General features: G+C 35.5%; 1 protein-coding gene across 11 annotated transcripts in view; it reads right to left on the bottom strand.

The window, feature by feature from the left end:
* LOC120329268 (mitogen-activated protein kinase kinase kinase kinase 3-like) overlaps nt 1-12796 on the bottom strand; it is a 362445-nt gene that overhangs the window by 322966 nt on the left and 26683 nt on the right. For 8 of the 11 annotated variants that reach the window (XM_039395844.2, XM_078118753.1, XM_039395839.2 and 5 more), the window contains 7 exons: nt 12679-12793; nt 11994-12156; nt 10655-10775; nt 9908-10078; nt 8970-9062; nt 8325-8451; nt 3832-7521 (listed from right to left, as the gene is read on the bottom strand). In XM_039395844.2, the coding sequence (XP_039251778.1) occupies nt 7422-7521; nt 8325-8451; nt 8970-9062; nt 9908-10078; nt 10655-10775; nt 11994-12156; nt 12679-12793 (890 nt within the window). In that variant the 3' untranslated portion in view covers nt 3832-7421. Of the gene's footprint in view, nt 1-3831; nt 7522-8324; nt 8452-8969; nt 9063-9907; nt 10079-10654; nt 10776-11993; nt 12157-12678; nt 12794-12796 lie in introns of those variants that run through there. The other 3 variants (XR_013479677.1, XR_013479676.1, XM_078118751.1) reach the window with 3 other exon arrangements.

The following is a 12796-nucleotide window of genomic DNA, read 5'->3' as shown; positions in this document are numbered from 1 at the left end:
AGAAACATTTGAATTTTATTTGAAATTTTGGCAACTTTACTAAATTTCCGTCTTTTGTCTTATCAACTGGCACTCTGCCGGTTATCAGACAAAGAATAAAAATATTTCGCAACTAATTGCCGCAGCAACCTCGACTTCATCAGTTCTACTTCTTGTTGCTATAAAAAAAAAGCACCGTATATTACTATTGCTGCTCAAAATCGTATGGATGCTCGTGATATATGTGATAAGAGCAACGTCGCGAACTATTTTGGGCCTACAAAATGGCGCTCCAGTATGTGTACCAATATGGAGGTAACTAATTTTGTTTCCCTATTTGACCTCAATTTGTGTATAGGGACTGAAACTGAAACCTATGGGCATGAACTCTAACCTGGTACACATACTACGGGAGGGACGACAAAATAGCAGTTCTGGCCAAACAAGTGCTTACATTCGAACCAGTTCATTAAATTTAATGCTTGATTTCCAGAAAGTCATGTACACAGACAATAAAATGTAGGTACATATATTGTATCACAGGTCTGTCTTTAGCTTCACATTAGTGAAGAATAGAATGCTGTGCTGCTATAACATGAAAATACAATGGGATATATATTTGGTTTAGTCAGGCGCAAATCGTGATAATTCCCTTGTTCCGTTTTATTTATCGATTATTTAACAATCTGACTGTTAACAATTTCAATATTTGAACTCCTATCCCGAGTTGATAAGTACGCGATTTAGAGAGCTGAATACGTGTTTACATAAAATAAGAACTGGCAATGCTCTATCATAAATGACAGTCGCAGTTAAAAGTATTTTTCAGTTGAGAAATATCGGTAAACAAGTCCAGACATAAATCAGTATGATTGTATACGATACGCTATAATTTTCACACTAAGAGCGGACTGAATCATTGCGAGCGCTCAAGTTGAATCCATTTATTCATCTTAATGTAATCATCGTATAACATGATTATTGGATTTCAAAAATTATCTTAAAAATAATTGTACTAATCGTATTATTATCCACTAAAAAAAGCTGTATTTCGCTTACAAGTTTCCATAAATTGTGTAAAAACCTATTCTATTATGGTTATTCATTAGAAGCTTCTGGGACCAAAGAGCTGATCGGTAATGACATTTTTAAAGTAGGCTACTTTATTCGAAATTTATAAGCACACTCATAAAATATGCTTTATCTCATTTCCCGCAACTTGACTAAAAAAAACTATGAACACTTTGGTTGCCGAGTTTTTGTTTTGCGTCAACGAACGAAAGTGCACCAAGCAAAGAGGGGCACCACAGAAATTTTTATAACAGAATTTTATATAGTTTATCGGTGTTTATTAAAATATTACGAGTTAGACTTCAAAATTTCCGCTTATTTTTCGTCTTCAAGTATCATATTAACATTCTTTATCAAAAGTAAACACTGAAACTTATTTCTTGGACACGAAATGGGCCTATGAGTGGTTTTCTTGAATTGTTGTTGTTTTTTCTTCCTAGTATTCTCCTTGTTGCTGCATTTTTGTTTTAAATGAATATCTGTTTCTTAAACTATTAGACCAATGGGGACTATTTGCACGATGTGGCGGTTCCGCGATCGCATTCCAACGATCTAGTGCTCAGCGAAGTCGGGAGTTTCTTGATAAGGTAGACCAGGGTGTGCCAAACCCTGTCATGCGAATACATTGCATGCGGCCCACAGAACAATTTTAGCGTATATTTGTATCTAATAGCAGAACTTTTTCATGTATTCCAACTGGGGTTGGGATCCCGAGATTCAAATTCTTTTCCTGATCACAATGTCGGAATGATGTTTGTTGAAGTCACGTAATTTCAATGCTGTATCTATAAACGTCAAGACGATGCCAATATGGGAATGAGTTGTGATCGGTACAAGGAGAATGGATTGTCTTGTGCAGACAGGACCAAACCGATGAAATGGGTCGCGCTTCTCATCTCAACTCGCACCTTAAGCTCGCGTCGGGTAGCTCCTTATTTGAAGAGAGGGTTTGTTCCTTTATTTTAGTAAAAACACTCCTCTATTTTCAAGCGTGGGCCATGTGACAGTCAGTAGTGATGAAACGCAGAGCCGACTTAACGCCGCGCAATCCAGGTTATCTTTAGCTAGGTCCCGAAATACCAACTTGACGGACTTGGTTGTTATTTGACGATAGCACTACGCCTGCTCACGCTGCAAGTTTTTAAATTACTCAAATATAATGATTCGTAATAAAATGAGTGGCAAAAGAAAGGTGACATAAAGAAAACAAGGAGAAAACGTATTTTCTTGCCCATCACACAGTGTCTAGTTTGATTTCAAGTGATATCTGTCACGAACGAATATAATTTGAAGTGACATTACAAACCCAAACGCGAAATGCGGAAATACAACAGTAATTCTCGGTAACTAATTTTAAAAAAACTGAAGGCTCACCCATGCAACATAAAAATAGGCTGATTCGAGCTGTAAACTCGAATTGTAAGTAAACTCACGATATTTCGATCACTTTTGTATTTTCTCCGACTGCTGCCCGCGAGACCTCCTCAAAAGTTTTTGCGGTCCTTCTCGTTACATTGGACCACCCTGAGGTAGGCTACTAGGTACCCGTGAAATTTCAAACTGCAGTTGTGACTCGTATGCTTTGGTATTTCGATTCACGTTAAGACTGGACGCATAAATCTTCGTCAAATTCCCCAGGATTTTAGCTCAATCGATATATCGGCTAAATATATCGTTAAAAAAACTGAAAATGTCCGTAAAAGTTGTTTTACCTACTGTTGGTTGTGATTATTATTGATGGATAATACACTGGTTTATTGTTTTTCTAATTTAAAATACACATAAGGGAGCACCAAAGTCTTCAGTGTCTAGGGCAACGGTGCACAACCTGCGGCCGTCGCGAAAAAAATGCGGCTGTCCACATGCAAAATCCTATGAAAAAAAAGTTCAAAATATAGGATTTGGCGGCTATGCTGGCGTATATTGAAGCAAAACAGAAGCACTGCAAAAAAGTCAGACGACACGATGCGTCACAATCTAGATGGTGTATTTGCTGCCAGTTACCTCACTTTGCAAGTTTATCTGCCCACATGCAAGACCAAAGGAGTCATTAAATTACTACAATTCTTTGCAAACTTTTATAGAATAAATTCATAAAAATAATGGACATTTTATTATACTTTTGGGGACAAGAAAATGGGGGCGACCGCCCCTCCCCGACTTTGGATTTTTTTCAAAATTGTGCAACCATTATGCAACTTGCTGAATATATCTGCTCTAGAATAGGTCCACCGAAAAAAAAATCTTTTTAAAATGCGAATATTATACTTCCAAGTAGTCCTACATACTTCATAATTGGGCAGAGTGCACCTCGCACGGGTCGAATACGCGGTTATGACGTCATAAAGCCAAAAAATTTCGCGTGGCTTGGGCGCGCTATTAACCTCCTGGCGGCCATATTGTATAAAAATAAATGCAATGTGGCAGCCAATAGCAAAAAAGCTGTGCACCCCTGGTCTAGGGCACCAAAGGGGCATGATCCGCCCCCGAGTAGGGGGTAAATTCACGTGGCTAACACAAACAGTCAGAATAAATTATGGCCCAACCCTAATACGTATTTGCCCTGGTACATATACTACGGTTTATTGACATGTGTGGAAAGCCGGTCATTTCATAGTCAATTTTTTTTAATCGAAACTTTGTCAACCAAAGTGGTGAGACCTAGAGGTTATGCATCCAGGTGTCAATTTTCTTCGCACGATAGAGTTGCTTGAAACATATAGTAAACGTATTAGTAAAACATTCCCTGTGAAGCCTAACCACGAACTCAAATACGAACGATTTCTATTGTTCATTTATTAATTAAACGTAATTAAACAAAATACAACGCAATTACGCAATAATTAGTTGGTATTGCGCAACAATAATATTGCTTTCAATGACAATTTCGGCATGTTTTTCTTTTATTAAACATTCGTGAAGGGATATCATCAGTAACTGCTTCATTTGTTTTGAAATTCGACCATGGACCCTAATAAGCTAACAAATGGGAAAAAATGGGGCGTTTTTCATCAAATCCTTTGGGAATTTTATAAGTAAAAACATGAATATCTCAAACAGTAAACTAGTCTGGTAAACCATTATAACATCATAACTATCCAACCATAGAGCCGAATGCATAAAAATTTCAGTCCATCTAGACGTATTGCTGGAAAATAGGTCCAGCTGTGATATGAACTGAAAAATAGAATACACAAACAAAAATTCCCGCATATAAATTCAATAATAATTAGCAATGATAAGAAGAATAGCAGTAACTCTATATACAAACAGAATAAAAAGAAATCCACTAAAAACTTTGTTCCCAACAACTTGAGCAAAGTACATCACAGAGGAATATAGTTTTCCTATAACGCAGCAAGAAACACATGAAAATAGGTGAAACATATTAAAAAACCTAGACTATATAAACGCACAAAGTACAGATGTAATCAGACGAAGATACTTTGTATTTTAAAAACGGTTTCAGATAAAATAAATATGTATTCATGTGGACACAAGATGGCACACATGAAGAAAATTTTTGCTCAATAATTTCCAACTTTCTCATTTACAGAATCTTTTGAGAAACCAAACAATTTTACGCTTTCGGCACATGGTCAGGGCTGTGGTATCGAAATCTCGAGTCGGATTTGAGCAAGTTTTAATTGAAATTGAAGTGAGATATGGAGTCATATTTTCAACCCCAAAATCTGAAACTTTGAATTCTCTGAGGAATGGAATTTCTAGTTGTTATGGTGATATGCGAGTCAAAATTTCGAACAAAAAGAGAGCACATGATTGGAACGACGTATATTTACGTTATATACACCGAAGATTTACGAGGATATATACAACACAACCAGTGTTAGCAAAACGTTGCCCGTATAGAAACTGAAGCTGAGAATCGATTAAGAGTGAAAATTTTTGTCAATGGGAGTCTAGTTTTTTGTTTTGAATGACCCTTGCGTTTGGGTGCGACCACAGCCCTACGCATGACTCAATTTCGAAGGAAAATTTTAGCCGCCTAACAAGAAAGCATATACATTAGGAAATCATTAAATATCCAAATATTTTGCTACAACAGTCCGCATATAGCAATACAAATGTTATAATTTCTGGTTATATTGAATTTTAATTAAACAAATAAAAACCGACTGATTTAAGCATGGAAGGAGACAAATAAACAAGGAGAATTCGAGAAAAACTTGAATGACAAAAGAGATTTTTTGTGGAACTAAAAAACGCATGTTTATGAAATTTTGAAAACTTCGCTTTGAAAATTGAAAGCATACTATTTCTGTAATTTAATTCGAACATTTTGCCAGCAGTTTCCCATAGTGCAGGGGGTGGGCAACTATTTTTTCGAGTGGGACAGTTTCAGATAATAGAATTGGTTACTGGGCTGGAGGTTCAAAAGTCAATATGAAAAACTAGGAATAGAAACTAGTTTATTTACAACAGCTAGGCAAACGTTTATTTAATAATAAGAAGCACAATGTAACAATCGGGGTCATTATGACGTCATTTTTAACGATATTTTCAACAGAATTTCATACCCAAAAAGTCATAGTGTAATTTCAACGGACACAAATGACTGCATAATGGCCGGATAGAACGGATCTGGCCCCACAAGAAACAACAAAAAATATTTAGACAATACGGCTGGACTATGTTGTTTATTTCTTACCAGTTACGCATTCAATACTACCGATTTCCGAAGATACATAGTTTTAACACTCCCTATTTAAAAAAGAAAAATTGAAAATCTGCATCCAAATCTATGATGCCAAACCTTCAACATATTCAAAATAATTTTTAAATATAGAAGAAATTTTTACAACATCAGTCAATAGATTTAAAGTTTTAGGAAAAAATGGAAAATTTAATTTTTTTTAACCGTTTTCAAAACCTACGTAAAAATATTTAACTTCACTCTCATTGCACTTTTCTAGAAATGAAATGAGACTGATCAATCCAAAAGAGCGAAAACAGGACATATATCTGGGATGGGGGCTCAAATTTAAGGCGTTCCAGAAGTGTATGTACCAATATGGAGATAACTAATTTTGTTTAAGTTGTATAAAGGGACTGAAACCTATGGACAGGGGTTGTATAAAGGGACTGAAACCTATGGACAGGGGTTGTATAAAGGGACTGAAACCTATGGACAGGGGTTGTATAAAGAGACTGAAACCTATGGACAGGGGTTGTATAAAGGGACTGAAACCTATGGACAGGGGTTGTATAAAGGGACTGAAACCTATGGACAGGGGTTGTATAAAGGGACTGAAACCTATGGACAGGGGTTGTATAAAGGGACTGAAACCTATGGACAGGGGTTGTATAAAGGGACTGAAACCTATGGGCAGGGGGTATATTCACTTGGCTAACACAGACAGTCCCCGAACTCATAATAGAACTAAAATAAGGGAAATCGGAATGAAATTATGGCCTAACCCTAACCTGGTACACACACTACAGGATTACCAAATTTGTCTTTCAACCTTCTGTAAAGCTAAACAATATAAAAACATGGAACCTCCTATAATAATTGTCAGAAAAAGCTTCGGTCAACCAAATTAAATTTTACGGCATCAAGTTCGAATTTGCCCTCTTAGTTTGTATTATGTGATAAGCCAATAATTCTGTTTTTACGCTAAAATAAACTTCATTCACAAAATTTAAAAGAATATTATTTTTAACAACGGCGATAAGTGAAGTGATATTGCAAATGTGCAGATGATATAAATATCAATTTGGGATCAAAATTGTACAATTAATTTAAAAACAACAACAAATCGCATAAGCGCAATCACATGGACAAAATCAAAAAAGTAGTCAGAACAAGATCAGCGTCACCGGCTTTCATAAATACGTTTCGGGAAAGACGTTAAATATATATATACCACAAAAATATCAGATTAACAGAAAAAAGCTTAAAAATTAATCACAAAATGGGTTGTGCATTTGACTGCAGAAATAGACTTAGAGCATGAAAGTTCGCTTGAATTGTCTGAATAAGATGTTTTTACATACAATTTTAGTCTAATTTGTATTTGAGTTTCAAATGTCACAACTAGTCTAGCTCAAATTGAATTCAAATTAAATTTTGAAATTTACCCTAAAAAAAGTTATTTGGTATGTTAACTCTCGTTTCGAATAAATTTACAGAGTCTAGTTGTAGTGAAATAGGGGAAAAATGGGAATAAATTTACTGCAGCGATGTTGTGAAAACCCTCTATATTGTTTGGTAAAAAGACACGACATGCCCTGACTACAACTTTTGAATGAGATATAACATGGTACCGCGGCATTGACCAAAAGCTGGCGAGCGGCATCCACGTGTTTCCTGAACCTAGGCTCAAATACTGAATCCTAGGTTTCACACCTCAGTTAGCCCCACTTCCTGTACTTTCGTGTCCGGCCAAAATATATAAATTTGACAAATCTTTAGGATTGTCTGTAGGCTTGCTTTCCAACACGATTACTCTGAAATAAAAAACAAAAACATAAAACCAATTACAAATTATTCTGCAAAATGAAATATTCCTCACAAACTAGAGCAGAAAAAAATTTGGGGTAAACATATCGAAGACGCACCTTTGCTTTGAGTTGCTGAAAGCAAAGTCCCGAAGAGAGCTTACTAGGAAGTTAAAGGGAGGGACATTCTGATTCCCACTATAGATGTTGACACCAGAGAAATTACAAACAGTTTACAGAAATGGCCATTGAAAGCACTTAAAATAAAAACTAGAATATCGGTCGGAGACCGAAGACTTATCGATCGAAACTGCAGTTTCGATTCATGACTCTATAGTGACACCGCGTGTCCCATCACTAATTAATTGATGATGCACATGCAATTTGGAGCAGATTCAACCTCGCCTTCGTGAGATATCGCGTTCTTCTGACAGACAAACAAACAAACAGACAGACTAATACCTATCAACATACTTACTGATCTTAAGATCGATAAGTAACAACTCTAAACCATCCACACAATCAATTTAATTCAACAAATTAAAGATGAACCAGAAAATCTGGCAAGTATACCTGTTTATTTAGATCCTTAAATTTGTAATAGAACAGGAGTGCTAAAACCCCCATTAGACTTAGATTTTAGAATTTAAAGCATCCTTGTATACAACCTGTGGTTACTTTCATTGGACACAAGGACTCAAATGGAGTGAACCCCAATAATCATTTTAATGTTCAAAAGGCTTATCCATTATTCTAAAGGCATTTTCCAAAAAACCAAACAAAAGATAAAGTAAAAAGAGTTCAATTCTAACCTGTAGCAACTCAGCAGCCTGAATATTCTACTTCTATCACAAATCTCCTGTGTGACATCATTATTACGAAAACTTCTTCCTTGCATACCATGCTCATGGAAAGCTAGCACACTGTCTTGCAGACAAACTATATATAGATAAAAAGTAAAGATTTAGGCAGTTCAATACACTGCTCAAAAGAACAGCAACTTTGGTGCAGGCAAGGCTTTCATATATGGTCTGTTGAAAATGATAAAAGACTGTATGCTTTTTGGCTTTCGGTCACAATTTTGATTGTAACATTAAAGATTTGAAATTTGTACTCCCAGAAGAATTCTGACGGCGTCAATATCAATAAATCACACAAATAATAATAAACATAAACCAATATATGTTCATGTTGATCACATTTGAAACAACATATGTTTAAAAAGTCATCGTTTTCTTAGTGTTGTTTCTTACCAGTTGAGATATCGCACACTTTGAACTTGTCTGACAGCTCAAAATTACCTCTAGATTCAAACATTTGCTATATTGAATATAAAGGATTTTGAATGTATTCAAATATTAGATTGGTTTTGGACATCCCTGCCTTCAATATATAACTATTCAGCTCATAATTTACTCCTGGAGATTTTTGCAAAAGAGATGGCAATAGATACTTACCAATATTCTTTGTTGCAAAATCAAACTTCAATTCTGAAGCAAGCTTCTTACTTGATTTCAGTCGACCAGCCATACTAATGATTTTAACATCCTCTGAAGAAAAAAAAAAAATGATTCAGTTTGAATTAAAATGTAATTTTCAGATATGGCGTACCAAGCTAAGCATTATGCCATTGCACCTCTGATTACCCTGCATGTGTTTGCAGGTTTGAATTCTATTGGTTGTAAGGATGTGTGGGAGGATTTCCACCTTACTTCCTCTACCATCAAGTCTATGCCTTGATACGAATACTTGCCTATCTATACCTATGCAAGACATGGAATGGTAACAGAACAAGAGGAAGTGGTATATGTCATAATAGGGATTCCATATTCACTTTTCATTGGTTTGAAGCCCCTATTTACAACATCCAAAATCTTGGGCGCTCCAGAAGTATGTGTACCAATATAGAGGTAACTAATTTTGTTTGCCAACTTTACATCAAGTTGTGTAAAGGGACGTAAGCCTATCTATGGGCAGGGGTTATATTCACTTGATTAACACAGACAGTCCCCGAACAACAGCAAAAAAAATAAAGGAGGCAGGTAAACGCCAATGCTTTTGGGTACTCCAGTAGTGTGTGTACCAGGTTAGAATTAGGCCATAATTTTAATCCAATTTTTTAAATTTCAGTTCTATTACGAGTTCTTGCACCGTCTGTTTTAGCCAAGTGAATATACTATAGGTTTCAGTCTCTTTACACAACTTGATGTAGAATAGGCGAACAAAATCAGTTATCTCGATTTTGGTACATATACATTCAATTTAAAATAATGAGTGTAAATTTTTCTCAACACTGAGCCAAGAATCAATTGTGAATTTTCACAGCAGACTCCAAGGGATTGGTTCTTGACCTGATTTGAGTGAGAACTTTCTGAAACAAAAATTGTTTACTTACTTTCCAAACAAATAAGGACTGTATCCTTCTCCAATTGTGTCACATTTACGACACCGAGATTAATTGAACCGGCAGGAGGTTGATCAGAGAACCACGATGATTGTGAGTTTAAATTGACAGTGTTTAAATGAAACAAGGACGATGGTGTGATCATGGAAGATATGTCGTTTGCTGCAGGAGAAATTAATACAATTAGTGCAAGTCGATGTTGGGGTTGTCTCTACTCAATATTTATCAAAATCTTAAATTACACACAGTATACATATTCATGAAACGCGAGCCTACATGCATTTCATACAAATTTATTTAAAAATGCCCTATAACAGTGGTTCCCAACTATTCATAACTCTTTCCCGAGGGCCTTTAGCACTCATGGCCCCCCTGTATATCATTCCAGTGGTATTTATAGTGTTACTTTGATTGATAAATTCCAAGTCCCAATATGTTCAGACAATTCATGCTTGACCAAGTGAAAATACCCTGTGAAATAACCTTATCAAGCGATGAAACTAGGAAGAATGAGGAGTTTTCTCGTAAAGTGCAATCAGTTTTGCGCCCAGCATACAAAATAAAAACTTTGACATATAATTGTAACTATAGCCAAAATTATCACTGTGGTATAACGCAGCCTACTGGTAAGACAGGCATAGTCATGTTGCATAGGATTGAAATCTCACAGATTTAGTTTCAAAGACAAAACTAGACTTTACAACTGAACTGAAACAGAGATCTGGAATTATTAGTCACCTGCACTTGAGTTGGCTGGATTTGTCAAACTAACACCAAAACATACGAGAGGATATTCAGCATCTGGGGTCACAAGAAGTTCAAATACACGTAACGGATGAGGAAGTGGGAATTCAAATTGCTGAGAAAAAAAGAAAGACTTTATTTATTTAGCGCAAATCAATGATATAGAAGAGTGGTCCAAGATTGGCAGCTCCGCGGGCCACAAAATTACTTTTGCATTGTTCGCGGGCCACAATAGTGCCAAGAACTTCGCTTGTTTAACTTCGCTAGTTGCCTCAGCAAGCCATAACACTAGTCAATTCAGTGACAATAGTGATGCGACAATATGTCAAAAGTTTTTTGGTTAATTTTATGACGAAACAATACAAAATGCGATTTTTTAAAATTCCTCTCTGAATGCGACGCGGGCCACAGATAATGAAGCGGCGGGCCTGGGTTTGGACCACCCTGATATAGTGCTTTCTCAGTTTGATAACTTTTTTATAAAAGCAATAAAGTTGATGGTGACTTATAGTATGGTTACCACATATCGAATCCTCAAATAGGTCTCTATATTAAACCCCCAATAGAGATAATATCATAGTAATTTTCACTTGAATTCATATATTATCACAATGCTCACAAGCCAGGAATATTCAAAGGGGGGGAAGGGGATTCTAAAATTTCTAATTGCTAAGATAGACTGTAACAGCTAGTTGGTTACCGGAGGCCGGAAATCGTGGGTTTTCTGGAGTTTTGAGTCCAAAAAGCGTTTCAAGCTACAAAAAATTGCTATTTCTGATACAGAAAAATGCTTTTTATTTCAAAAAAGGGGTTTCGACCGGCAAAATCATCACCTGGCTCACAAACTCAAAGCCGAATTAGAGCGTATCTCATCGAGCTCTCCATTATAATATATTATATTTCTACAAAATATATGCTCATGTGGTAATTTTACATTCGAATTATTTACATTCCTAATTTGGGCTTCGAAAACTTGCCCAACACAACTGTCCTTTGTGCGGTGATTTTTTGAACAATGGGGAGTTTAAAATGAATTACCAAAACAATCAAGTTTCTCAAAAATAAACAGATGCATTGTACACAAGAATCATATTTCCAGAGCGAAGTTTATCAAATTGGTTAGAAAATCATAAAATCATTCGAAATGCTTTTTTTTATAAATTTAATGTCATTAAAAAATGAAAATTTCAGATTTCTTAAGCATAAAACATCATGCTGATAAATAGTATGAACTTAAGGTTAGATTATGGACAGGAAGTATTGCAAAAAAACATCACAAAACAGCATTTTCTGCGCATAAAGTAATAAAAAATTCAATGTAAAATAATAATACCTTAATAAGAAGGAACTTTTGCATCGGTTCATACCATTGTAGCAACACAATACTAGCTTGCAAAGCAGCACACAAGTATTTATGACCATTATATTGATTACGAACAACAGAACATCGTTGACAACCCTTTGTGTCGGGAACTTTGACAGAAACTGTGAACCTCCTTCAAAATAAAATTAATTTAATATTAAGATTATTAAGTATTTTTACTTCATTCAATACATATGTGAGGGCCAAAACAATATATGGTATCGATAAATTCTCTTCGCAATTCTAAAAATTTCTAATCGCAATTCTAAAAATTTCTAAGACTTTATGGACACCCTATATTTAAAAATTAATTTGAATAATCCAAATGTTCCAGAAATGATTTCTTATAACTTCAATAAAAAGTTTTTAAATAAAATTGGTGTTAATGGCTATTACTAGACTACTGGTACTGATTTGATCAGAAAAGGGCGCTCCAGAAGTTGTATAAAGAGACTGAAACCTATAGACAGGGGGTTCACGTGGCTAACACAAACCTAACCGGGTACACATACTATGGGAGTACCGAATAAAGTACAAAAAACGTCGTATAATTGGAATATCTGAATCACAGCCAAGATCAGAATAATGATTCAACATTAGATTAAAATTTTGCAATCAGATGTATAAAAAAATCGAGAAGGTTATTGAAATTCACCTTGGAATTATTCTCTCCGGTAACATATGAGTGTTTAAATGAAGTCGCTGATTCCTTTGGGCATGATCGTGAAGTCCTACTAAGTTGTGAGAGTATAACTGTGATGTACGATTGCCTG

Source organism: Styela clava, chromosome 12 (assembly GCF_964204865.1).
Source record: "Styela clava chromosome 12, kaStyClav1.hap1.2, whole genome shotgun sequence".
Lineage (NCBI taxonomy): Eukaryota > Metazoa > Chordata > Ascidiacea > Stolidobranchia > Styelidae > Styela > Styela clava.
Note: the sequence above shows the minus strand (reverse complement) of the source record. Positions and strands in the feature narration are given on the sequence as shown.